The sequence below is a fragment of the Chaetodon trifascialis genome, chromosome 21 (assembly GCF_039877785.1).
Source record: "Chaetodon trifascialis isolate fChaTrf1 chromosome 21, fChaTrf1.hap1, whole genome shotgun sequence".
Lineage (NCBI taxonomy): Eukaryota > Metazoa > Chordata > Actinopteri > Chaetodontiformes > Chaetodontidae > Chaetodon > Chaetodon trifascialis.
Genome location: NC_092076.1, coordinates 6,489,277 through 6,515,496, shown reverse-complemented (window position 1 = coordinate 6,515,496; position 26,220 = coordinate 6,489,277). Strand labels below are relative to the sequence as shown.

Below are 26,220 nucleotides of genomic sequence, written 5' to 3'. Positions count from 1 at the left end.
CTGGATGTTGCGCTTCCTTTTTCCATGAGGGCAGCGAGTTCTCCGAGAGGCCTTCGACGCAGAACAGTCATTTGCTCTCAATATGGTGTGTGCGTGTCCTTTCTCATTCGCGTAACAAGCCTGCTTACGAGGGAGGACAATGAGGCTCACTATGGTGCCCAAGGCCCCGCTGAATGACTCATATTCCTATACAATTCAGGCAGAGACCAAACAACACGGTTATACAATCTTAATCAACAAAGTGCTGCTCATGATGTGCCCTGCAGGGGCTGCGATCCTGAAAAAGAGGATTGTTAAAAATGTGTCAGGTTGAGGTTTTGGGTAACATAATTACTGTGCTTCCACTTCCAGTTTGTCCTGGAAGGCAGGCCGTGAATTACTGCGCGTCCTCTGTGAGTCTGGACCACAGTTGTTTTTGTTTTTCCACTTGTTGTCAAACCTGTTGTCGCTGGGTTTGTGATAAGGGAGCGTGCAGGGGATGTTATTCTGGAAGATGAAGTGCGATACCGCGGTTTTGCTATGGCAACGGGAGGTGTTTGACAGCGAAACCTGGCTTTCCATGTAGACATGTCTGGGGACGTGTCATGAGCCAGACTCGGTTCTCATATCCCCTTTCGCTCACACATGGGAGGGTTTTATAGTCTGCGTCTGCACTGAGCAGGCAGGTCTGCTCTATCTCTGCAGAGCAGCAGAGGCAGCCTCCTCATCCTCGCAGCGTGGGCCTTCTGCTCCCACATCTCCTCTCCTCCTCCTTCTCTTTTCCTCAGAATCAAGTGGCTTTTTGTTCTCCCGCTGCGGTGCTTATCACTTGTTTCTCCACCGCTGCCCGCCCCCCCTCCTCCCAATCCTTCTCTCAAGGGAATGAAAGGATATTTTGGGGGACAGATCTGTTCGGTCCTGCGCAGATCCCAAAGGACTGTGGTTATCTCTTCGTCTGAAAGCAGAGATTCAACGCAAGATCCCCCCTTTCTTTCTGTGGGGGCTGGATCCAGACCTGCTTCGCTGCAGCCTCTGCATCAGCGCTGATGTTAAATACATCTCATGCCAGTAAAAGCTTTGTGGATTGTCTTCATTACAGGCACTGACACTGCAATTTATTTGAATTCATTTGGGTGAAGGAGGTTTCTTTGTCCCACAGGATTCCTCAATTGCTTGTTATTTCTGTGTTTGAATAACACGACATAAAAATGAGCCATGCAGTCTCAGGGGAGTCCGTCTGGTTGGTCGTAACGCGCTAAGATCAGCCTCCAAGACGCCATCTGAGTCAGCCGTTATGATTCTGCGTACAACTACATTTTAATCCGTTTAATCCTTTTTATTGGCCATTAAAACTTTCTGAAAAGGAGAAATTTATAGTGGGTTAAAGAGGTGATTTATGCACAATGCGACCACCAATCAGCATTCTGTTTATTGTTTCACATTTACCCAAATTTAGCGAATTCCAGAGGCTTATAATCAGAAAGGATGTGGTTCCTGAACACTTTCTGCATCGATTCCTGTGAGTAAATGCATGGGAACAGCTAGAAACTAACCACAGAGTCTGTAAAAGTCATACCCACTGAATGACAAATTACAAAGAGTAAGCAGAGAACTTTAGAAGGAAATTCTGCCAATCTGGGCCTCATTTTCATGTTGTTGTCCATTGTGAGTTCTGGTAGTGACAGCATTTCACTCCCCTACGTAGCGCTGATCGGGGCAGCGAGTGTGACGCTGGGCACACACAGGAGGCAGAAGCGCCGCGTCGCACTGCCCGCTTCCTTTCGGCAGCCATGTTAACTAATTAGGCTGTTCAGACAGGACGTGCTGCAGGGCCGAGCTCGGCGGCCTGCTCGCGTCTGCAGCAAAAGTTTCAGCGTCGGTTGTGTTTTCTCCACACACCGCGAGCAAATCTGGCAAGACAGCGCACGGATAATCTATTATAAATGATATAAATTATATATTACATATGATATAAAGTATCTGATTCTAATAAATAAAATATGCATTACATGCTTGCCAATACTTTTCCTGCCCATCTCCCTGCTGATGATGAAATATCAAAATCTACCCATCCACTATACTTGTGGTTTTGATTTTTAAATTTCGTATTTATTCCACATTGATTTGTCAGCAGTGTCTGAAAAGAGAGCGAGAGAGACGAGCAGACCGTCGTACCTGAGAAGTCCCTGCAGCTCCTGTAACAACCTGCATTGCACATCCACTTCCTGCTCTGTCTGCCTTGTGACTTACCTGCCGGTTTGTTTACGTCACTGCGAGGCTGCGTGTGTGCGCGTGCCTGCATGTGGTAGCGAACGTGAGACGATGTTTTGTGTCCACAAGTTTCCAAATTCCACACATAAAGTGTCAGTGCAGTTTATACTGTCTGCTCCTGTTTTACAAATCCAGGTGTGGCTCATTGCTCTACAGCTGCTATGTCACAACAGCTGGATTTCTCAGGGCCTGACGATGATGTTTTCTTAGGAGGAGGCTCTTGTCCTTCTCCGGATAAACTTAATTCTTGCCAGAGTTCCTGTTTTCCAAATCTCTATGATTATAACGAGTAGTCATAATGGACTTTTGAAGAATTCCCATCCAGTGCACACTTAGACCTCCAAAAAGGACCCTGAAGGCACTCGCTTCATGTTCAGTACCCTCAGAACTCATTTGTTTACCCCCGTATGTTACACTTATCCTCCTCTTAATGGCCCTACAAGCTAAGCAGTAAATTTCCCATACATCACCTCGCTGACAGGCCCCCAGCTTTACGCACAATCCCTCCTTCTTCTTCTTCTCTCTCACCTTCCCTCGACATGTCTCTCACACTAATACCTGTTCATAGCAGAGTGCCGGTAATCACAGAGTGCTGGGTGATAATGAGAAGTGTCACGCCGCCGCTTTCGTCATTTTCAGCCCAGCTGCCGCGCATTACGCCGGCTATCGATGGCTCTGATTCCTGGACGTAATTGCTCTGCTGCTGAATAATTGAAAAAGGGGTGGAGGTAAATCCCAGAGGTGTCAGGTTTGGAGAAAGATGGATGCCTCGGTGTTCAATGCTGTCAGCTCGGGAGGTGTAAGGAGCCTGGAGGACATGATGAGACCCTCGCGGTGAGATTGTCCCTCACGTACGCACACGTGTTGTGGATGATGGACCACAAGTAGAATGAATCCTGGCATGGTGGTTCCCGAACAGGCGCTGGCACATGTGTTTCCCATGGATCCCTCCCATGGAGCGTTTGTGGATTTGTGGGTGTGTGTGTGTGTGTGTGTATGCCAGGCCTGCACGCCAATTGTTAGCAGATTTGGTGCTGAAACGTATGCATGTTGTGTGTTTGCACAGGCGTGTAAATCTGTGGATCAGAAGTGACTGAAAGACCTACTGGCGCCTTGGAAGAATAAACTGTGACTGTGTGTGTGCGTGTGTGTGACACGCTGACACAAGACTGCGCGAACACACAGACTAAGTGACACTCAAACAAGCCGGCCGAGTGTAAGCTCAGATGTGGTGTTTGCTGGTGCAGACGACAGACTGGAGTAAATATTTACTGCCAATTACGCTCTTGGTTTCCCTCCCTCACCAGAACGCGACAGTAGCTTTTAAATGCTATAAACGCTGAAGACATTAAGTCATAGGCTAAACGGGAGCGACTCTCAAATGTTAGTTATGGCTGGAATGTTTTTAAGAAGATTAGCAATAATCTCTTCTCATCTAGCACCATGTTATTCTTAACTAATATGCAGCAGCTAAAAGCTCTCATTTCCAGTGAGGACTGCTCTAATGGTGGTGCTTTCAGGGTCAGACACAGTAGTCCTCATATCTCAGTCAACAGGATGTTGTGGCCTGAACCTGGCAACCAACCACAGCTTTTTTTTTGCTGCTGTTGGTTAAGGTGGTTTTCTCTGTTCTTTTATACAGTAAATGTTTCTCTCCTGCATGCAAACACCAACATGCATATGCATTCGCTCACATCTGAGCTGCGATCTCTGTGGGAGATGATACGTTCGTTCCCATACGTGTAGACGTGGAGGGCTGACACTGCAGAACGGAGCCAGCGGGTCTCCAAGGTCATTACCACTGCCACAGCGTCTGGGCGCTCTGGGAAGGAGGCAGGAATTGATTAATGACAATGCAAGCAGTACAGGAGGGGAGGCACCCAGACTGGCAAGAGAGCAGGGCTGCAGAGTTGTTACTGTACAATGGAGCTATAGATAGCTCATGTGTGAGATACTGCAGAGCATGACACAGTACTACAACCTATGTCGTATATAAGTTGGATGTAAAGTAAAAAGGATTTTTAAATTCCACAGAAATGCAGTATTAACTTCATGAACTTGACTGATTTTATGACTCTTTGTTTGCAGTTAATGACTCATTAGAAGTTACTTGCAGAAAAGGTAATTAGATTGTTGCAGACCATCAACAGCTAGCTTAACGTTAGCTCTTGTTGCAGCACACAGAAGCTGCAAGCAACCTCCAAAGCCCGGGTGATTAACGAATGCAGGCGTGCACGTGGCCAAAGTTAGCAACCAAGCTTGCCTTAGCTTGCTTTGACGAAAGCTTGCAACCTTCTGCTACCTCATGCTAATGCACTCCGGACGTTTATAGTTAGTTATACCTCAGTTCTGACTTCCGATGAAACGTTGAAATATGGTTTATTTGAAGTTCTGCGCATTGCAATGTCAGAACAGGAGCGTCTTTCTCCAGTTACATCTCAAATTGGATCAGTGCTAACTTGATTATTCTTCCGTTCGCGGGTTTCTCTTTTAATTATCACCTCATTCCTAGCTTTCTAGCACCAGGCCATACACACATCCGCAGCAGGTCGCCATGGTGAGCAGCCTCTGGCATCTCCAATCAAGGTGGCGTAAGGGAAGTTTTTTTTAGTCTCTGCTAACAATGAGGGGGTGGGATTTACGACCCGCGCTGCAGCCGGCCACACTCTCCTCCTCACCCTTTTTACTAAACATCAGTGTTCCTCTGGAGCTGTTAACTCAGACAAAAGGCTGGATTGACATCAGGTTTTCAGCGCGCTGGATTTTTTTTCCTTTTAATAAAGCCGACGTGTTCAGCATCCCACAGGTGCCACGTTGGTTACCATGGGAACACATTGTGAAGAACAGCGGCGCAGATGTTAAAACAAGACTACATTTTTTACACAGTGCACTTTTTCAAATCTTGGACTGGTTTCTGAATAGTGCGTCAGAGTGATGGACAGTGATGCAGCGTGAGTTCAGATGTGGTCTGCAGGTCTAGGTGGATCCGTTGATCACCTTATCCAACTAGGTTACATTGCATGGGAAGCATCTGTGCGAGCACGTGGATACCCCAGCTTCATTTCTTCTGTGAAGACTGTGAATGTAGCGCGCTCTCCTTTAAATAGCTAACCCGGCCCAGGTTTACACACTGCAGCTCCCCAAAGGCAGAGAGCACAGCGACAGAGAGACACGGGCGACGTTCTCAAATAGAAGCGCAAACTTACTGAACCTGCAGCGCTGTCGTCAAAACTGACTGATTTAGATCTTCACCCTGTGCTTATTGTGTGCTGTCAGAGGGTTTCTTGATATCTTTCAGAGACCCAAACATGAAATTCTGAAAGCACTGAGTGGTTTTCTATTGCATTTTGAAGTTGAAGGACTCATAATTTAAAAAATAATGATCTAAACTGATGCAGTAGAGGTTGAAGTATCCTGATTTTATGTCCATAAAACGGGTCATGCAGCAAAACCGTAGCATGCTACCCTTCACATAATGCAACATGAACAGGAAGACACATTATTACAAAACACACCCACACAAAACCTTCAAGATTACCCTCTGCCCCACACACCTCTCCCCTCCTCTGCACCGTTCAGCCATGGAGACCAAACATTACAACTCAGATTTTACACCTGTGACTGTAGTTACAGAGACAAACACCGTATAGCATCCAACCACAGCATGGCTCGATATCACACTGATAAGCTCTCGCAGCTCTGCTCTATAAATAAGACTTCTCTGTTTCGCACACAGGTCACTCTGTGGTAGCACCACATGAGCAAGCTGCTAACAAAGACTATCGAGGTCCTTATGAGAATGAGCATGCTGCACCTGAAATAATGGCCCACCCACGACCACATGTGCACAGGATTTAGTATGTTTGTACACAAATGCACTTGCGATTTAACAAGTTAGATGTAATGTATAGCATCCTCTTTAGACGCATGTGGCTTGGGGTCTGGCACCTGGTCGCTACCTTTTTTTTTTTTTTTTTTTAGAAAGTCCTGACCTCACCTGTGCTCTGTTATTGGCTGGGAGCTACACACCTACTGCCCAAAGGTCGCAGTCCAGAAACGTCCCGATCACAGCAGAAGAGAGCAGAGTCTCTGCACATAAATACACCGCCACACACTTCTAGTAGGCAATAATTGATGATTGAGAGTGATTATTTTTGTATTAGTAGATGCATTTGTTTTTCTAATAATAATAATAATAATAGCATTTACCCATAACATACAATTTTTTTATGAAGAGCCCATAAATGTACTTGTGACCAAGATATGTAATGAATGGGACATTTTACAGTTGAAAAATAAATTTTAAATCACTAAATAGCTGCAAACATACCTTTGGCATTATAAACTAACACTGGACAGCCACTTTATTCATCATATTTATGATATTACGTGTTCTTGTGCAACTTTTAGCAGGATTTCAGTTGATTTAAAGGATCTAATGTGAATATACAGCCAGGAGACAGTTAGCTTAGCTTAGCATTAAGACTGGAAGCATGGGGTAGCAGCTAGCCACAGCTTTTGGCTCGCTCTTGACACTTTTGGTGGATTAAATTAACAAAATACGTGTTTATTAGCTTTATTTTTTAACATTTGGACTGATCCAACCTAACTGTTTCGCCCAGCCCTGATGCTAAGATAAGCTAGCCGTCTCCTGGCTTTAGCTTCAGATTTACCATGCAGACACGAGAGCGGCATCTTATCTAGTCATCTGACTTGCAATGAGATTGCAAGAAGGTTGCGAACTCGTTTTGAACACAGCAGCGGGAAAATGCACAGAAGGCTTCAGGTTACTGGTTGTTTTTCCTCTAAGCCATCTTGCAGGTTTCAGTTATATAAAAAAAAAAACTCGTAGCCTGAAGGGTAAACACTCTGGCAGCTTTTTGCTCAGAGGACACAATGTACCTAGTGGCCGCTCACCCTGTCACATCGCCCCTACACCCACCACCCATTTTCCAAATTCCCCAGCTGATGTATTTGAAGAGACAGAGCGACTCTGTGCCCAGAGAAACCACATTCAGTGGAACTGACAGCGCTGTGTCTACGACAAGACTCCATGCCAGGGAACGCTGCGCTTCCTGTCAGAGGCAAAGACGGCCAATTTCTCCGTCTTATCTTCTGATTGTAACAAGCTTGTCCTTTCTGATGGTTGGGTTTCTGGAGCTAATTAGTGAGACAATAGCAGAGAGCTGCAGGGGTATCATTATGTCACTTCAGGGGTGTGTTTTTTTTAAACCCACACTGAAAGAATGACAGAGCAGGAAGCACTACAATGAAAACATAAGTCCACAGAGACGGATAGCTCATCCTCCAAAACAAAACGCTGTCAGGGAAAAACACTTATCAGCTTTTTTGTTTGGGACCATAAACAACACAAGATGCACCGTGAGTCACAGTTCCCACACGGCCTTTTCATGGTTGGCGCAGGCATAATGAAGCAGAGAGAGGCCTGGCAGCGCCCTGCTTGTACTCTCTGCTGCCTGTCTGTGTGGTGACGTGATGATATCTGTGCATCTGCGTTTTTGTTTACATGCTGTGAGGTACGCAGGTATTCAGAAGTGGCAGGCTGTAATCAGTGGAGACAGAGGTGTGAGTCACACGCTGCATACCAGATGCTGGAGGTCTCTATGAACAGTGGCTGAGGCGTTGTTGCATACAGTATGTAGGGAGAAACCAGGCTGGGGGATGTGGTTAAGATCAGGTTTATATTAATCTTCAAGCAGCTTCTTGTTTCGTGTGGACGGCTGCTGTCTGGCTCTCACTCTGTCGTGATACACTGATCATTTTGTTCAAATACTGTTCAATTAGCTGTATGAAAGCAAGCTCTTTATGTGTGTGGATGGATAACCGAGAGCTTGTTCTACTGTATGTCAGACCAGTGTCTCCACCCATCTTACGCTTATTTTATGTACCCACTTGAACTGGCCCAGCCAGATCACTGAGGCCTCATATTTGATCTCGCTTGAATCATATTAAGACAGGATGGCTTGAGGAGGAATGAATACACTGACTAATAACTAGATGTACCTATGGCATGACAGTATTGCATTAAGGCTGACTTGTAAAATATCCCATTATATATAAAGTCCGCAGTGGTTTAAATTCTGCAGCCCAGGACGACACTGACCCACCGTGGGACAGAGCGAACTCCACGCCAGGGTAACTCGAGGACACACATACCACCAAAATGTCCTCCAATCGGAAAAGGACGCCTCAGAACTTCCCCCCGAGCTGACATCTCCCATGACCTATTTTCATTATGGCTGATGGTTGGTGACTAGCTGCAGAGTGCTAAATGGAGAAAGGACAATACACAGATGAGCACACACAATGTGATGATAGCTGTTTGCCCAGAGTCTGACCCGAGCTAAATGACGACCACTGCTAACAGTCTAATTTGAGACTTGTGGCATAGGCTGGTTTCTGCTGAGTGAGGAGAAATAAAGGAAAATAGATTAGATACCCAGAGGAATAGGAAGCAGTGTTATTTATAGTGACGTGAGGGACATTTCTCCACAAAGACAGAGGAAAGGAAGTTGGTGATCTCCTCAGAGATGCTGAAGAGGTCAAGCGAGAGACCACTGCAGTGACAAGATGGGAGAAGCTGGAGAGCAGAGGGGGGGCGAAGAGCCTGCGGTCCCCCGGGAGCCGCTGAGCCACGCACGCAGGCGTTGGAGGCTAAAACGTGACGCCGTGACGTCTCCAGAGGTGATGGAGAGAGAGCCAGGAATGAGGGGATGCTCACAAGAAGCAGCAGCGCTTAACCACAAGACACAGCCTTCGGGCTAGCTGTGAGCACTCTGCTGGGCGTCCGCCGGCGAGCCGCCGCACACACAAACAAACAGACCCAGCATACATCAGATTCAATACAGCTTATGTAGAAGAAAGTCCCAAACAGTGCCCCGAGTGAACTTCCACACCACAAAACCTCACGTCTCATACAGCGTTCTTCCCTCAGGATTCACCCACTGTACTAACTCAGCTCAATATCCTCCCCCCCGTCCAAGCTTGTGACATTTGCCTTAAAGAGGGGGGATAAAGAGGGAGGAGAGTGGGAGAGAAGGGGGCAGCCCACTCCTCTCCTCTCATTAGAATTCTCTCATCAGTCTTCCCCACGGAGCGGGGGCTGACATGTCAGGGTTTATTAATCGCTCCAGGAAATATTATTGACCTGGACCTTGTGCTCCCTCTCCCCCTGCTGCAGTCAGTGTCTCTGCTCCGCTGCCTCCACATTCCTCCGGTGTCTTGCCTGGACACATTACAGGACACTGCGGCACAGCGTGGAGGCTTCAGCACACAGTGTCTTCATTGACTATGCACTTGGCCTGGCTTTCTTTCCACCGCAGCTGCAAAGCACCCCCCCACACGCACACCTGCAGTGGGGGGGGGGGGGGGAGCACACTCTGCTCTGCTTCATTATGGAGGTTTTAGCAGCTCTGTGCTGGCCTCCTCTGCTTAGATTCCAACTCTGACAGTGCTTTTTTGAAAATTAGATAAAAAAGGAACACCTTGTAAACTGCAGCCATCTCAAGGCTTATTGGTTCTCAGATCTTACCGACGGCTTTGAAAAGAAAGGAGGCGCTTTAATCAGTGTGCTGTGGAACTCACTCTGAATGCTCAAACGCAAGAATCGATCGCAGATACACCTTCGTCCTCCCTCCTGAGCATTCTTCTGCCTGGAGGAAATGAGGGGGAGATCACTCAGCTGAGACTCCTGGATGTCGCCGTGCGTGGGGGAGCCTGGACGGCGCTCACAGTGCTGTGGGCGTCGGCGTGCGTGTGTACGTCTTTGTGTGCGTGTGAACCGAGTGTTTGTGTTGGGGTGATGTTATCACGGGAGGGGGGGGAGGAGGCAAAGAGCGGAGCACGAGGGGCGTCCGTGTTAAGCCTCTTGCTTTCAGACTCTAGATTTCGCTCGCTGTGATTTGATACATGCAGTTTAGCTTGGCTTAAGCGCTCATTCATAGTCCAGGCCTTGTGTTTGCACGCGTGTTGCATCTGCTAGTGTTGTGATTTCTAACATGCAACACATGTTAGATCCTGGAAATGATGCATTTCAACATGGCATTGCCACGCAAACAGCTGAAGGAAAACAGCTGTTATCGACTCAGAGTGGCATGAACAACTACTCAATCAGATAATGCACTGATTAAAGCAGGAGCATATGTCTTATTAGAGCAGTAAGGAGCGTTGCGTTGAGTCAGGATGGTTGCAGTAATTGTGTTTGTGCACACACTTACGCATCACCTTAATCTGCGTATGTGACGTTTAATATGTGTTGCTTCCTGGTCTGGATGTAATATTTTTCTCAATGGGCTTGTGAGGAAGCTGTTATCCTGGCTAGCCTTGTTTCAAATAATGGAGTATTGTGCCACCATGTGGACATTTTGGGTAATGCGCTTTAGAGCTTTATGGCACTTTAATGAATGACCAGGATATGAGTGTGTTGTTCCATTGTGTCTGCGTGAACTTTGCACCGATGAGCACATTCCCGAAAGCAGCAGTCACAAATGAAGAAACATGCCTCAGATCTGTCAATAGCTTTTGTGCTCTCTAAATGGTGACGTTATCCAGCGGCCACGTCGTCCTGAATCTCGACTTTGCAGACATGTCTGGCACTAAATTTAATATCCGTCTTCATTTTGTTTTTCTGCAGTCACAATGGTCCCACTTCTGTTTTTGGTGGCAACCACGACAACATCCAATTCCACCGGCAATGGCAACCATACACAAGGTAAGAACAATACAGAGAGTAATGCACCTCGACATGTGAGGCTGAACAACGCGGAGCAATTTGAGATCGCAACAAAACCCCATCGCTATCCACTGCAGTCATCACTTTCCCCTCAGATATGATTATGATGCGTCTTCCTCAGCGCATGCATCTGCTTGATAATAGCCTTTTCAGCAGCCTCGTTATTACCGGATCACAATGAACTTCAGCAGGCCTGGACAGTAATTTACGGCTTATTGTGCGTCTTTATAAACACAGCTAATAGCAGGCTGTGTGGCTGTGACTCTTGGCTGAGTCTCCATTCTTAAAGCCTCTGATTTTCTGTTAGACGCACCGACAGGACGAAATGAGCTGATGCTTATCTCTGCAGACAAAATACTGCTGAAGCCAGTTATTAAATCAGGCCTGCAGCCAGAAGAGAACATGGGAGGTGTGTTGCTGTGCCAAGTTTTGATTTTGTTCTATCGGTTCATGCAACAGACGCACGGCTCAGACACACACAGCCGAGCATTTGCACACACCAACATATGCATGCGTATCGCCGTCCTTGCCCCCCTCTTCCTGCTTCTTTGTTGACAGTGCTCCCTGACCCCCAGCTCTGCCTCTCCTTCTTCCTCAGAAGATGTTCCGTCCCACAGCCGCCACATCCTCCCCACCGTGCTGGTCCTGTCCCTGCTGCTGCTCATCATCGCACTGCTAGCCTGGTACTTCCTCAGGTAAACTCTCCCACCCTGCAAGGAGTCACCTCACCTCACCTCACCCCCTCCTCGGTGCTCTCTGACTGGCTGTGAGCCAGGCTCAGGGGCAGAGCTCGGGGTGACAAACACTTCCTCCTTTAGTCATTGAGGCGGAGCCCAGTCAGGAAGTGCTGCTAGTTGACTCCCTCTCATGCTTAGTGAGAAAACAGGCAGCCAGGCAGTATCAGTGGACCCAGACAGGCAGCAGAAGACAGAAGAACGAATTCTGTACCAAATTCGGATTATAGTGCTGTCAGCTAATGAGAAAGAATAGCTTCTCAAGTTTCAGATGGTAGGATGGAAAGGCTTTTGTTCATTGCTACCTGCAACATTTGGGAGATCTCAAGGATTGCTTCGCCCTGATGTGGAAACTAAAGTTGAACTTGAATCTTGTGTTTTGCGCCATTGCTCGTCTCATTTTATTGTTTTTGTTTTTGTTTTTTTTCTTGGCAGGTTAAAAAACCAGAGAAAAGCGGTCGTCACAACAGTCGACAAGAAGATTCCAAATGGCATCCTGGAGGAACAAGGTAACGTTGATCTAAATTGGACCTTGTGAGAAGACAGATTGTAGACTGTGAGGGGGATAAGCTGGCTGTCAGGAGAAGCATAGTGACAATGCAAAGGAGGCGTCAGTTTTATATTTGTAACTGCATGCAGATTGTCCCACCACTGCATTGTGGTTGTGTTATACTTCCTGTGGTTAATGTGAAGAAGAAAACTCTTACCATCACCTTCTTTTCGAGTTAATACACAGCTCCACTGCTGCAGATATCAGAGCAGTTGTCACCGAGCTTCAAGCTGCATCGTTTTAATTCTAAGCTGTTTTGTGTGAAGTATGCTAACAGCTATTGGACTGTACAGGAAGCAACATGTCGCGAGCAGCCGTGAGGTTTCTTTAGGAAGTATTTTCTTATCTGACATTACAATGGCATCTACAGAACAGGTTGTATTGCTACGGATAAGGAGAAACACCCAAAAATAGCAATAACAAACATTGAGTAAATATCAGAGTAATAGCTGAGCTGCTAATTACTGTGATTGTAAACATGACACGTGGTCCACTTTTTCATATAACAGTGATATTTAATTTTCACTTGATAGTTTGCTGTGCTTGGAAATATTACAGCATATATTCATGTGTAATGTTAAATTTCTGTTAGTGGATGAAACAGAAAGCAGAAGTGTCATATCAGCCCATTGACTGCATTCTGTCTTATGAACATGATGGGTTTTTTACCTGTATGACTGTACATGTATGTGTATGTGTGTGTATGCTGTGTGTAATTTGACATGTGTTGTGTTTTAGAGTTTGGATACAGTACTGAGTCGTTATACACCACTGTACCACCAGGTCAGGTATACAGGGTGGCGGTATAAGGGATCTCATGTTACTAACACTCTCTCAGTACTTCTTCAACCTACTTTTTCAAAATTTTGTGAGCGCTAACCGAATGCCTCGTCTGGAGCTTCAGAGAGGTTTCCATTCAAAAACCTTCCTCTGGGGTGCTGTGAGCGGCCTCTCCGTGGGGTTCTGTGGTTCTCTAACACTTGTTGATGTTTGGTGATCACTGAATACTTAAACTCCTGTTTTGTTTTTTTAAATTATTGTCATAAGACTGTAAATCAGTTGGATAATCATTTTGGTTTTTGATAAACTGGTTTTAAAATCCTTGCAGAGGATCAACGTTTGGTGTCTAAGTCAGTACGCCGGGGGGGGGACTTCTGCTGTTACCCGGGCGTACCTGAAAATTAAACTGAACAAGTAGAAATTATGAGTTCATGTAAAATATATATACATATACTGAGTCATGTGTAATACCTGAATGCTGTGTTGCGAGTGTGTGAGCTAAAAGTAATGCATAAATGTTCAGTAGTTTGCTAAAAGTAACAAACAGTTGAAATAGCTAAAAGTAGTGGATAAACACTTGAAAGAGAAAGCTAAAAACAATGGATTAACTGGTGAAAAAGCTAAAAGTAATAGATAAACAGTGGAAATAGTAAGCTAAAAGGAGTGGAAACAATGGTTGGAATATCGTCGCTAAATGGGTAAATGGTTATAATAGTTAGCGTAACGCAGTGGATAAATTTGTTGAAATTATTCTTGACAGTAACCGTTAAACAGTTGAAATGGTTGGATAAAAGCAATAGATAAAACACCCTAAGTGTAGTATTAATGTGACTAAACCGATCTAAACACTGACAGTTGTTTGAAAACATGATCGTGTAACAGTATCCACTTTTACGTAAGTAAGAAATCAGCTCAAATTGTCGTGACGCGTGTCTTTGGTCTAATTAAACCCAATCCTGTTTTAGAATTCATTTCTCAGTCATCCATTTCATAATAATTTCATAATTTGCAAAGTTAAATCCGTTTTCTTTTAACACAACAACCATAGCATTCAGCTCTCTTAGTCCAGCAGGGATGATAAACCCACTGCCTGTTCTCCCCACAGAGCAACAGACGGTGGTCCTTCTGCCCAGATCCCCTTCGGCCTCTAAGACCTACTTCCCCATCCCGGTGGACCACCTCGAGGAGGAATACAGGCTCCGCTCAGCAGACGATGGCAAGCTCTTCAGGGAGGAGTACAATGTAAGCGACCCCTCTCGCTCTCAACTGTGGCAACAAAACCACCTGCAAAATATCTAAAATTTCAGTTTTCCTACCACAACTGTGACACGCTGGTTTGTTGGCGTGAAAGACGAATATTCAGACTTACAGTATGTGTGCGTTTTTTTCATTCTGGACCGACTGTAGATATGTGTCACGTTGTCCATGACACATACTGTACACACACACCCACATGCATGAAAAATACCCTATTGCCTATTTGTGACTACGATTGAGGATCTGAGTCAAAAAAATATGAGTCATGGTCCATGCAACACATACAAGTATGACTTTATTCAGACAGTTTACCAGCACAGACAGAGGAAGTCGAAGTGCTCTGCTTTTAATGGAGCGCTGTTCACTGTAGGTGGCAGAGGAAGTGACAAGGCCGTGCATACAGCAGAACACGATCCACATGAGCGGCTAAAAGTCAGCCTGACTGGTTTTCAGTGTGGGAGACGTACAATCTAACTGTCATTCTGTCCTGCAGTCCTTGCCGGGGGGTAATGTCCAGGGGACGTACGAGGAGGCCAACAAGGACGACAACAAGGAGAAGAACAGATACCCCAACATCCTTCCCTGTGAGTGTACTTTCTGTTCTGTAGAAACGAGGTTTCATTTGACTCACACCCAGAACTCACAGTTTCCTGCCTGTGTGTGCGCACGTGTCCTCCTTTTTCCCTTTTTCAACAGCTCAGATACAGCTGATCCTCCGGCTCGTGTTCATTCACAATGAAACGCCTCTACCTTTCTTCCGTTTTCCATTAGAAGTTCCTGTCACTCATCTCTGCCTCATTAATAATACAGTGTGTATTTTCATTTCCTTTAGCTACATGATAGCTTAGCTTAGCATAAAGACTGGAAATGGAGGGAAACGGCTAGCTTGGCTCTGTCCAAAGGTAAAATAAATGCAACCACCAACACCTTTAAAGCTCACAAATTAACACGTTATATAGTTTAATTTGCGCATAAAAGTACAACTTGCAGTTTGCTGCCAGGCTCTTTCTTTATTGGATGAGCTGTCAGGCAATCAGCAGACGCTCCAGGAAGTTACTGCTCCTGGATTTTGTTAGCTCTGAACAGGCTAGCTTGTATTTATGTGAAGCTAAGCTAATTGGCTGCTGGATGCAGCTTCATATTTACCATATAGAGAGGAAAGTGGTATCGATGTCCTTCTCTAAACATTTCGGTCAAACTGCTACCTGCACAGTGACAGACTGTGTGTATTGTTTTTCCGCTGTAACCCTCGAACCTTTCCGATGTTATTTTCACCACCAGATGATCATTCCAGAGTGGTGTTGACTCAGCTGGATGGAAATCCCTCTTCAGACTATGTGAACGCGTCTTACATCGATGTGAGTGAAGCTTTTTGTTTCTCCCTTCGTTCAGTTGAGCATGGTGAACACTAAATGTGCAGAAATAACAATTATTTCTTATAAAAACCTTTAAAACAGCATCTGAAAAGACAGTCTCACCCCAGGGTCTTTTGATTAATAATCTTAATTAACTTAATGATCTTTTCTAACAGGGATTCACAGAAAAAAACAAATTCATTGCAGCACAAGGTAAGATATAGTGCACATGGAAATTACCTACATAATTACTGATACCTTGGTTATTAATTTCCTGTCTTAATGAATCATACATTTCTATATTAATCATTGATTTCTTTTGTCTCCCAGGTCCAAAAGAAGACACTGCAGCAGACTTCTGGAGGATGATCTGGGAGCAGAAAATAGCGACTGTTGTCATGCTGACAAATCTGAAAGAAAGAAAAGAAGTGAGTGATTTCCCGCCGCGTTTCAATGCATCCGAGAAGCTGAAGTGTCCACGAACAAAATCACACATTCCTACGAGTTCCTTGGCTTCTTCTCCAGCCAAGTCTCTGCTCTGACACTCCGGAGGGATTAATGGAGCGTCGTGAAAATATTTGAGAAGAAATGGGCTTCAAACAGATTTCATTGGTTATGGTCAAAGGTGAAAGCAGGGAGTTTAATTTAAACCATTCATTTCACACCTGTAATCTCCCCTCTGACATCTCTTTTCTCTGAGGTAATGGCACAGTCTTTATTGTGAGCCAGTTGAACCAGAGCTCATTCAGTGATCAAGGAGAGGGGAGAGAGGCTACAAAGATCAATAAGAAGAGAATTGGTGAAGATTTAAATCAGCATGAGAGCAGGTTGAAATCAATGGCTACATAATGTGTTATTAAGTCCTCCAAGTCAGTATCATAATCACCCAGCAACGTCTTATATCGAGTGGTTTCACCTCTCTCACTTACCCTAATCTGGACTGACTGGCTGTGAAATTGGAACATGTGTGCTTCTGCATTTGAACCATTTTGTCTCTTGAAAGGAAAGTCCTTGAATACATTATAGAAGAACAACTCCCTTTTAGGCATTTAATTCAATGAATAATGGCCGTCATTATCTCCCCACAGGACAAGTGTTACCAGTACTGGCCAGATCAGGGCTGTTGGACCTATGGGAATGTGAGGGTGGCAGTGGAAGACTTCACTGTCCTCGTGGACTACACCATACGCAAGTTCTGCATACAATACGTAAGTCTTCAGAAGCGCTTGTGTGGTTTTTGTGTTCCATAGAAATGTGGGTGGTGTCTGTGAAGTATCACTGCATGTTGTATCGTGTAGTTCAGTTCCTTTTTCATAGAAAGGCAACGAGACCTTGGCTTTGAATTTCTGTGTAAAAAATCTTGCTCTACGGTTCAGAAAATGTACCATTCACGGAGTGAAAACTGTTGGTACTTTGATAGTGGGTCCTGTTGACTCTGAGATTCATCAAAAGACTTCTCTGGGGCCAGACCGGGTCTTCAAACTTGCTATGCAAGTGGTATAAAAACTGTTAACTGTGTTTCTTCCTGTGTTTGTGCCGCTATGTAGCAAGCCAGCGATGCTGCTAAGACTCCCAGGCTGGTCACCCAGCTGCACTTCACCAGCTGGCCCGACTTCGGAGTTCCTTTCTCCCCCATCGGCATGCTCAAATTCCTCAAAAAGGTCAAGGTGGTCAATCCACCCTTCTCTGGGCCTATTGTGGTCCACTGCAGGTAACAGAACGCTGAGCTAATGGCTCATTGTTTAGCATTTGCTGTTTACTGGCATGTTTGTGCTTTTGACTGAACATTACTTTGAATGGATTTAATTATCCAATTTGTTTCTGCGGAGATAAATATCTTTTCGGTGAAATATCCGCTTTGTGTGTGGACTGGAAAACAAACTGGCAGCTCACGCTGGAAACATTTCCAGTGACTATAGCAATACATGTGTTTACAAGCACAGATGCTCCTTTGTTTCACTGCTGTTGTCTATTGACATACAAGTGTCAGCTGAGGATTGTGGTTCGTTCAGACTGTGGTTTGTTTGGTGTCCCTGCAGCGCTGGTGTTGGGAGGACGGGAACCTTCATCGTAATAGATGCCATGATCGACATGATGCACGCCGAGCAGAAAGTTGATGTGTTTGGGTTTGTCTCTAAGATACGAGAGCAGCGCTCCCAGCTCATTCAGACAGATGTGAGTTGGAAATATGATACGTTCCAGCTCCCCACTCTGTAATGTCACCCACATGACACAGCACTAATACTTGAGTTAATGAGTGGATTATCTCACTCTCGGGCATTTGTAAATGTTAAAATGTGCTAATGCGTAGTGTGTATTCTCACCCCAGATGCAGTACTCATTCATCTACCAGGCCCTGCTTGAATACTACCTCTATGGAGACACGGAGCTGGACGTATCGTCTCTGGAAGGACATCTGCACAAACTGCACAACACCTTCGCAACCGGTGACCGGGTCGGCCTAGAGGAAGAGTTTAAGGTAAGATCTCTTATTTTGCATCACAGCCCATAAAAGATGACATTTAATATAAATCTAACATTACTGTGTTTGATTGCTTTCTGTCCAGAAACTGACAAACATGCGAATAATGAAGGAGAACATGAGAACGGGGAACCTTCCTGCCAACATGAAGAAGAACAGAGTTCTGCAAATTATTCCATGTAAGAAAGAAGGAAAACCATAGAACAAAAAAATAGTCTGGAGGTTTGTTCTGGTAACACTCTATATTAAGGTACACATTCACCATTAAGTAGTTGCTTATTAGCATGCATATTGGTAGAAAATGGACTCTTTATTAGTCATTATGAAGCACTTATTAATGTCTTTTTCTGTATGGCCATGGTCTACAACTACTATTAACCAAGACTTTTCCCTCAATAACCTCATTACTACTTATTGCTAGTATGGAAGGAAGTTATTGAGCCATTGTAGCAAAGCTCAGTTAACATGCAGTCCATCATTAATTGGGTCCACCTCTACAAAATCCTGTCTAACCAAGTCAAGTACAGTTGCTTACAGGTAGGAATGCTACTTGTTGCTGCCCTCTGGTGGTCAGGATTATGAATAACTCCTATAGCTACAATGTGTGTGCATTAACAAGAGCATTGAAGCACACATTTAAAAGTCACACGAAAGTTACTTTCCACAATAACTAATGACATTTATACGCAGTAATTTGTAAAGTAATTCAGTTACGTTTGAATTGGAACTAATTAATGACCTTTTTTCAGTAACCTTCACAACACTGCTGATAAGCTTCTAGTTAAAGGTGAATGTGTATCTTAATACAAAGTGTTACCCCTGTTCCATATAGCAACTCACAGTGGCGCGCTGATATTATCACAGTATTTTCCAATCCTGTATACCAGATATGACTGAACAGTTCATAACCTGCTCTATTCCCATTTCAGATGACTTCAACAGAGTCATTCTGTCCATGAGACGAGGTCAGGAGTTCACGGACTACGTCAATGCATCTTTCATAGATGTAAGCAGATTTAAGTATCCTTCCTTCTTGCATTTATACCTTCAATAGTTCACCAGTATTGCTACTGATGCACAATACTGGACCTATAAAGCAGATGATGTGTGTGTTTCGCTGTGACTCAGGGCTACAGGCAGAAGGACTACTTCATTGCCACCCAGGGCCCTCTTCCACACACAGTTGAGGATTTCTGGAGAATGGTGTGGGAATGGAAATGTCACTCCATTGTCATGCTCACTGAGCTCCAGGAGAGGGAGCAGGTAAGCTGTGATAGCAAGGTGATGATTAATGGCTTCAATAATCACTACAGCAGAGCTACCAGCCAGTTCATCTATGTACAGTATTGAACAGATTGGCCCAGAATATTTACATTTCATATATGAAGCTGCTGTTTCTGTTTAAATTATTTGTTAAGCTCTGTTTTTATCTGTTTCTGCAGGACAAATGTTGCCAGTACTGGCCCACAGAGGACTCAGTCACATATGGAGATTACACAGTGGAGTTGAAGGGAGACACTTTGTGTGACACCTTCAGTCTAAGAGACTTGGTACTCACCTTTGTTCCGGTAAGCAAATGAACCTAGCACTATCACAGCTGTTAATGAGGTGGTAGCACCACTTTACATTTGCCTGTCAGGATGAAACAGCATTTATTGCCTCTCTTGATGTAATTCTCTAGAGCATTTTAGTTCTTTTACAAAGGCATATGAAATAATGCTTTGGCACTGTGTAACTACAACTAAATATCATAAGATGGTTCCACTTTAAATCAAAATAGTGTCCCTTGAACAATTATCCATTTTTCTCACAATGAACTCCATTGGTAATAACTTTCAGTGGTGGAAGAAGTGTCCACATTGTTTACTCAAGTAAAAGCAGAGATACAGCAATGTAAAAATCCTCCATTACAAGTTAAACATCTGCATTTAAAATTGTACTTAAATAAAAGTACGAAAGTATCAATAAAAATTTCCTAAGAAGTATTAAAGGTAAAAATACTTGTTTTACAGGAAAGAGGTCCCTGTGAGTGATATATTATTGTGCATTACCTTATTAGATTTTCATTATTAGCTCTGTAGTGCTGCAGTGAGGCAATTTAGTCCAATTACAGAGTTTGGAGCCCTCCAAAGAGTCACAAGATAAATCTGTGGGATCATGAGATGATTGCTGTTTTCTGTAATCTTTGTGTTTTTATGATTGGATAATGTTCCCTCTTTAAGCCTTATTGACTGAACCTTATATAAAGAAAAGCATCTAAAGGGGAAATGTCTCTTTGGTGGAGCTTTGACAGTGAAGATAGGTGGTGCAGAGGCTATTGTTACATTCATGTGTTCATATTTGAAAATTAAACTTATTTCTTGGACATAGTAAAATGCAAAAAACATGTTTTAATTTTAACAGCGTTTTTCTATCTGACTCTGTAAAACTACACAGGAATCTAACAAAACTGTCTAATAGAGAACAGGAACCCAAGTGAGTACAGAACTCTTTAGGCTGCCAGAGGAAATGTGGTAGGCAGGATGTGTTAAAGATTATCAAGTGGGTTCCTCCCATCTCATATACTTCATTAAATTCGACCTCTCAGAGGATCAGGATTATATTCCTGCCCCCCTCAGTCCACCACTCATCGACTGCACACTTAACCTACCCTGACATTGCACCTGCCATTATGTGCTTTCATATACTGCTAATAAATCATATTTGAACGGTATTATGATCTCTCATCTGCCTGTGCATTTCCTCTCAAAGGAGAAGCAGACAAGGGTGATCAGGCACTTCCACTTCCACGGCTGGCCGGAGGTCGGCATCCCGGCCGAGGGGAAAGGCATGATCGACATCATCGCCTCGGTGCAGAGACAGCAGCAGCAGTCTGGGAACCATCCCATCGTCGTACACTGCAGGTTATTTCATATTGGCATACTTCTACTGCAGTGTTTTGCATCTTAAACTCAGTTTGTTTGCAAGCCAGTGTTCATGCTTGAAAAATATATTTTTTTAATGTGTGTGTTTGTGTGTGCTGCAGTGCTGGTGCAGGGCGAACAGGTACGTTCATTGCACTGAGCAATATCTTGGAGCGAGTCAAGGCAGAAGGCCTGCTGGACGTGTTCCAAACTGTGAAGAGTTTACGCATGCAGAGGCCTCATATGGTCCAGACTGTGGTAAGTATGAGCAGAAGTGGATCCTAAATCATCTGAGGTTTCTTGTTTTATCTGGACTCAAACTGATGCTGCCACCTAATCCATCTTTTCCATTTTACTTCATTCCACAGGAGCAGTATGACTTCTGCTACAGGGTGGTACAAGACTTTGTCGACATTTTCTCAGACTATGCCAATTTTAAATGACGAGATTTGCCTTAAACATGGTTTTTAATGTTGTTTTCTAAAGCTGGTTTGTCAGTTCTGTGTTTCTTTAACTTGGTCAAATGATCTATTTTGCTATGCACTTGTCCTACCATTAACTGAAACTCCATCCTCGCTGTAATATACTGTATGTCAGTGGATGAAAATTGTAAATGAAAACATTAGATTAATAATGTATATTTCACATCATGTATGATAATTATTTTGTCATGAAGTGTTGTTTCAAACCTCGTCTTTTATTTCAGTTTTGTTGTATAATACTGTACTTTAAATGTTTATCTAAGTGTTATTATGGATTGACCACGTAATATTTTTAAAAGTTGTAGTTATTGTAAATGTATTTATGTATTGATGATGACATTCCTTTCTTGAGTTTGGAGAACATGACAGGAAAGCTACGATTTTTTTTTTTTGTATGTGAGCATACAGTACATTGTTTCACTTATTGATGACTTCTGAGATTAGAGGCGATATTTGAATTATTTTTCATTGTCCCCAAGCTACATGCCCGTCACGAATGTGATACTCTTTCCAATGGAAATATTGTCAGAAAAAGAATGAATCACTTCAGCCATAACGCAGAGAACATGAAGTTATGCAACAGAGGCCGAGGTGACGGCAGCGGGGTTGATTTCCAAAACGGATTCACAGAAGTTTAACAGTTAGACAAAGTATCAAAGAGTCATGAAAGACCATTAAAATGGTTTTGTACCTCAAAAAAAAAAAAAAAAAAAAAGGTATGCAACAGCATTTAACATGGATGTAACATTACTACAGTCTGCCTTTTGTCTGTAGACAGCGAAAAGTATTTTGCTAAAATGACTGCACATTAAAAAGCACATATAACTAAGCCTTTTGCCAAGAACCTGCAATATTCAAGAGTATGTCTATTGCTTTATTTATAATATAGATTAGAGATTTTTAACAAATCGGTGCCATATGTACATTTTTAAGACAAGGAAAAGTAGAAAAACCCTGAGTTGAAGGCCGAGCATTGAAAGGTAAGTGTGGTTGCCAACCTGTGTCAGGTGCACAAATGACACAGGAAAGTACTCAAAGTGTTATATTAGACGAGTCCTGTAAGAGCAAAAACCACAATACACAAATGTGGTGCTTCAGTGCCTGCTTAATGCCAGAACAACAACAGAAACACCCCATACTATAACATTCAGTCACTCTGTATGTTTTAGAATACATGGGTTCGTTTTTATCTCGCGGTAGTTTCATTCACAAGAAAGTATCTGAATGTGGAAATGCTCTTGTGTGCATTTCTCTTGAGGCAGTAACACCCTCCCCCACACCCCCCACCCCCCAATCCATGCGGTACTCCGACATTAAACCAAACACTTGCAATGATCTGACCCAGCTCTGCTCTAAACCTCAAGGAGATGTGTAATTCTGTTGACGCTGTATGTAAATACTAGATGACAAAGTGCATACATTGTGAAAGTGGCTGAGCAGCGAGGAACTGTCAAGTGACTGGACATGTTTTGTGTGCTATCTGTGGGAGATGTGAGGTGCAGCAGAAGAAGAGACCTAACAAAACAAGCCGAGTATTTTCCCATGGCTTCTTTTCAGTCTATGCCATCCTTTTAAGAATATTGAGAAGGCTCTGTTTAGACTTCAGCTCTTTGCCTTTGCTCTCTTTCTCTCTCTGTGGGTGGTCTATCCCTCTTTGGATTCTCAATGTCTTTGAAATGCAAGTTGCAATATTAAATTCATCTAAAAATGCTTTGGGGGTCAGTGAAAGTTTTCTTCCGATGTCTTTCTGAGTGGAAAAAAAAAAGATTAGCACTACTGTGCAACAGCCTGCACAAAGGTTTGATTTCTGCTTTGAGGGAGACATATTGGCGATCTGTCAAGCCACTATGACTACGTATACAGTTCATGTGGATAATACACTACATACACTCAACATAACTCTTTAACACTCAATAACATCCTAAACCTGAACAGCAGGGTAATGGTTTTCTTGATCCGCAATAGTGAAAAATGCCCATCACAACTTTTTCATATGTCCTGTTTTATGTGAGCTACAGTCCAAAAAACTAAAGATATTCTGTTCACTATCACAGAGGACTCAGAAAACCAGCAAATACTCACATTGGAGAAACTAGAACCAGTGTCTTTCTGGCATCTTTGCTTATAAAAATGACGTTCATAAAACGACTAAGCTCTCAAATCTCCTGTAAATAAGACAGATTTGAATCTACAACCTCTTTGTTACCGAAGCTGCTCATTAACCATCTGATCTGCACGAGAATATTTAATTTAACTGACAAATGCAAAGCATGCACAGTGACCAAGAGATTCTAGAAGTCACCACTTAAGATACCTTCACAGCTAATGTGACATAGTTTGAGACATACTGGCAGATTTCTTGACCTGTGTAAGTACTAGATTGAGCCAACAGGTGGCAGTACACCTCAATCTATATAGATGAGAAAATCAATTAATTAAAGGGAAAATTCAACTGATAAAACAAAGTCAGCTTCTGAAATATGATACCACTCTGTCATTATGTGGTATTTCAGCCTATCCTCAAGCTGCCAAGACTGTGATGATAACGAAATCCAGAGACAAATGCTGAAGCTGTTTCACAGATGAACAATGCAACAACTCCTAAATATTGCCACAATGAAACGGTGATTAAGATAACAGATATAGAACCATAAAAGTCATATAACCTTCATATCAACAGCGTCACACCCACATAAATCCAAATGATCTCTTCTGTACAAAAGCTGCTTTGCAGTAAATATGAAGCAGATACTTCGTAATTACAATACAGGCAAGAAAGATGCACCAACAGAATAATACTAATAAAAAAGAAAGAATAATCTACTCCCAAATATAAATGTGTGGTTACACAAAACTTTCAGTCATGTGATTGCCACCAGTCAATAACAGGGAGGAGTAAATTTGAGCTATTTTTGCCAAACAATCACGTTTCCTATCTTGCAGAAAAACCCAAGTGACAAAAGGCCTCTTTGTTGGCAATTTCCATTTCCTCTGGGTCCTGGCGTCATGGTAACACTCCTCAGCAGGAGGGGCTGTAGCCCAAAAAAAGGTCAGCCTGAGTGGAGAGGTCATATGAATTATGTATTAACCCTAACTGACTCTCTCATATTGACTGACCCCTACCTAATTAAATTTAGTCTTTCACAAGGCTTCCACTTTTCTATCTAATATAATATGGAACATGAGCCTTTTATTGGCAGGGTGACCTCTGCTGCGACCCCTCTGCTGAAAGGCTTTCATGTGTGGCTTTGGAAACTAATTTCTGATTACACTGCGTATGTCAAGCAAAGTCATTTCACTTATTCTGTCACTTTTTCCCCAAACATGCTCACATTCTTGTCACCGTCTTTTAATTGGAATACAAATTCAAAACCACAAACGCATAAGAATGAAGTATCTGGGACTGCACACAAGTTGTATAATCGAACCAGCATTAAGCCAAACAATGTTTTCCACTTTCATTCCCATTAAATTAGGTGAATTAGAAGGTGAATCAATCTAAACATTTTCTCCATACAAAAACCCTCCTTCAGTAAGACGTGAGAACAAAGAATTCTTTCAAGGGAGTGTAATTTTGAACAACCTAACCTTTGAAGAGCGACTTCAAAGTGCAAGCAGATCGTTGGTGGTTCTTGCTCCACAAGACATAAGAAGATAAAGACAAAGAGTCTACAGTCATGCTAGCTCTGTGAGGCTGTACTTAGCCACAACAGTGGTTTGATCTCAGTGCTAACATCACCATGCTAATGCTCACCATGACAGTGCTAACATAGGTTCAATGTTAATCACCATCTTAGTTTTGCACGTGAGCGTGCTAACACATGCCAGATAGCACAAGCACAAGCAAAAGTCAGGATACCACCAAGTCAAAGCTGGATTCATCCTCTTGGAACCATGAATGTCTGTATCAAATTTCATGGCGATCCATCCAACAGCTGTTGATGTATTTCATTCTGGACCAATGTGGTGGACGAACTGACCGACAGATCATGGAGCTGTGCTGTTAGCATGGCTAAAAACCTAAAGACTCCATGTTTCTGTAAAAAGACGAGCTACAAGAGGCTGAATTTTTTTAATTTTATATGCTGCAAAAGTGTGGTTTCTAACATATCAGCTGGAGCATGTTAGATCACTCTTTTCTCCTGCCTTAGCGTGGTTGTGTCTGATGAAAAGAGACTGGCACGGGGTAGAACATGGACACTGTACCATTAATATCCTATGAATGAACCGGAGATCCTGTCTGTCTATCTGTTGTCGACTTCACATCTCTGAGTCACTGGCTTGATAATGACTTGTTGTTAAATTTATTCTCTCACCCTCGCTTCCCCTCTTTGTCTCCCTTTCACTGCTCACCGTCTTGCTGCACTGAAAAATTCTCAACAGGCGCTTTAAGACCTTCCATAATTTAATCAAACAGCTCTTACTGGGGTGTTAATATGACACAATGCCCCCAAAAATGCATTACAAGTGTTATTCTATTCCTCCCTTGTTCCATCAGGCTAATATACTTTTCAAGCGTCTTTTTCAGGAAGTACAGGGGAAGCTCACTGCTTGGTTCAGGCCGAAAATGCAGCACAACAAAACATAGAAGAAAAGGTGTTCGCTTTTCTTCTATGTTTTGTTTTTAAAAGCCAATATGATAAAATCATAGCATGCTATGCTTTGGACCAGCTTC

At 43.4% G+C, this 26,220-nt stretch overlaps 1 protein-coding gene across 3 annotated transcripts in view; it reads left to right on the top strand.

Annotated features, from left to right (window-relative positions):
• Positions 1-23,256, top strand: part of LOC139349391 (receptor-type tyrosine-protein phosphatase epsilon-like) — a 50,117-nt gene extending 26,861 nt beyond the window's left edge. The window contains exons 3-21 of one of the 3 annotated variants that reach the window (XM_070990151.1): positions 10,904-10,981; positions 11,601-11,697; positions 12,172-12,245; positions 14,172-14,308; positions 14,817-14,907; positions 15,605-15,681; positions 15,855-15,891; positions 16,009-16,106; positions 16,767-16,886; positions 17,226-17,389; positions 17,718-17,853; positions 18,008-18,157; positions 18,246-18,339; positions 19,090-19,166; positions 19,289-19,423; positions 19,603-19,728; positions 20,912-21,063; positions 21,186-21,321; positions 21,432-23,256. In XM_070990151.1, the coding sequence (XP_070846252.1) occupies positions 10,909-10,981; positions 11,601-11,697; positions 12,172-12,245; positions 14,172-14,308; positions 14,817-14,907; positions 15,605-15,681; positions 15,855-15,891; positions 16,009-16,106; positions 16,767-16,886; positions 17,226-17,389; positions 17,718-17,853; positions 18,008-18,157; positions 18,246-18,339; positions 19,090-19,166; positions 19,289-19,423; positions 19,603-19,728; positions 20,912-21,063; positions 21,186-21,321; positions 21,432-21,506 (2,049 nt within the window). In that variant the 5' untranslated portion in view covers positions 10,904-10,908 and the 3' untranslated portion in view covers positions 21,507-23,256. Of the gene's footprint in view, positions 1-10,903; positions 10,982-11,600; positions 11,698-11,911; positions 12,011-12,171; positions 12,246-14,171; positions 14,309-14,816; positions 14,908-15,604; positions 15,682-15,854; positions 15,892-16,008; positions 16,107-16,766; positions 16,887-17,225; positions 17,390-17,717; positions 17,854-18,007; positions 18,158-18,245; positions 18,340-19,089; positions 19,167-19,288; positions 19,424-19,602; positions 19,729-20,911; positions 21,064-21,185; positions 21,322-21,431 lie in introns of those variants that run through there. The other 2 variants (XM_070990152.1, XM_070990153.1) reach the window with 2 other exon arrangements.
• The last annotated feature ends 2,964 nt before the right edge of the window (positions 23,257-26,220 follow it).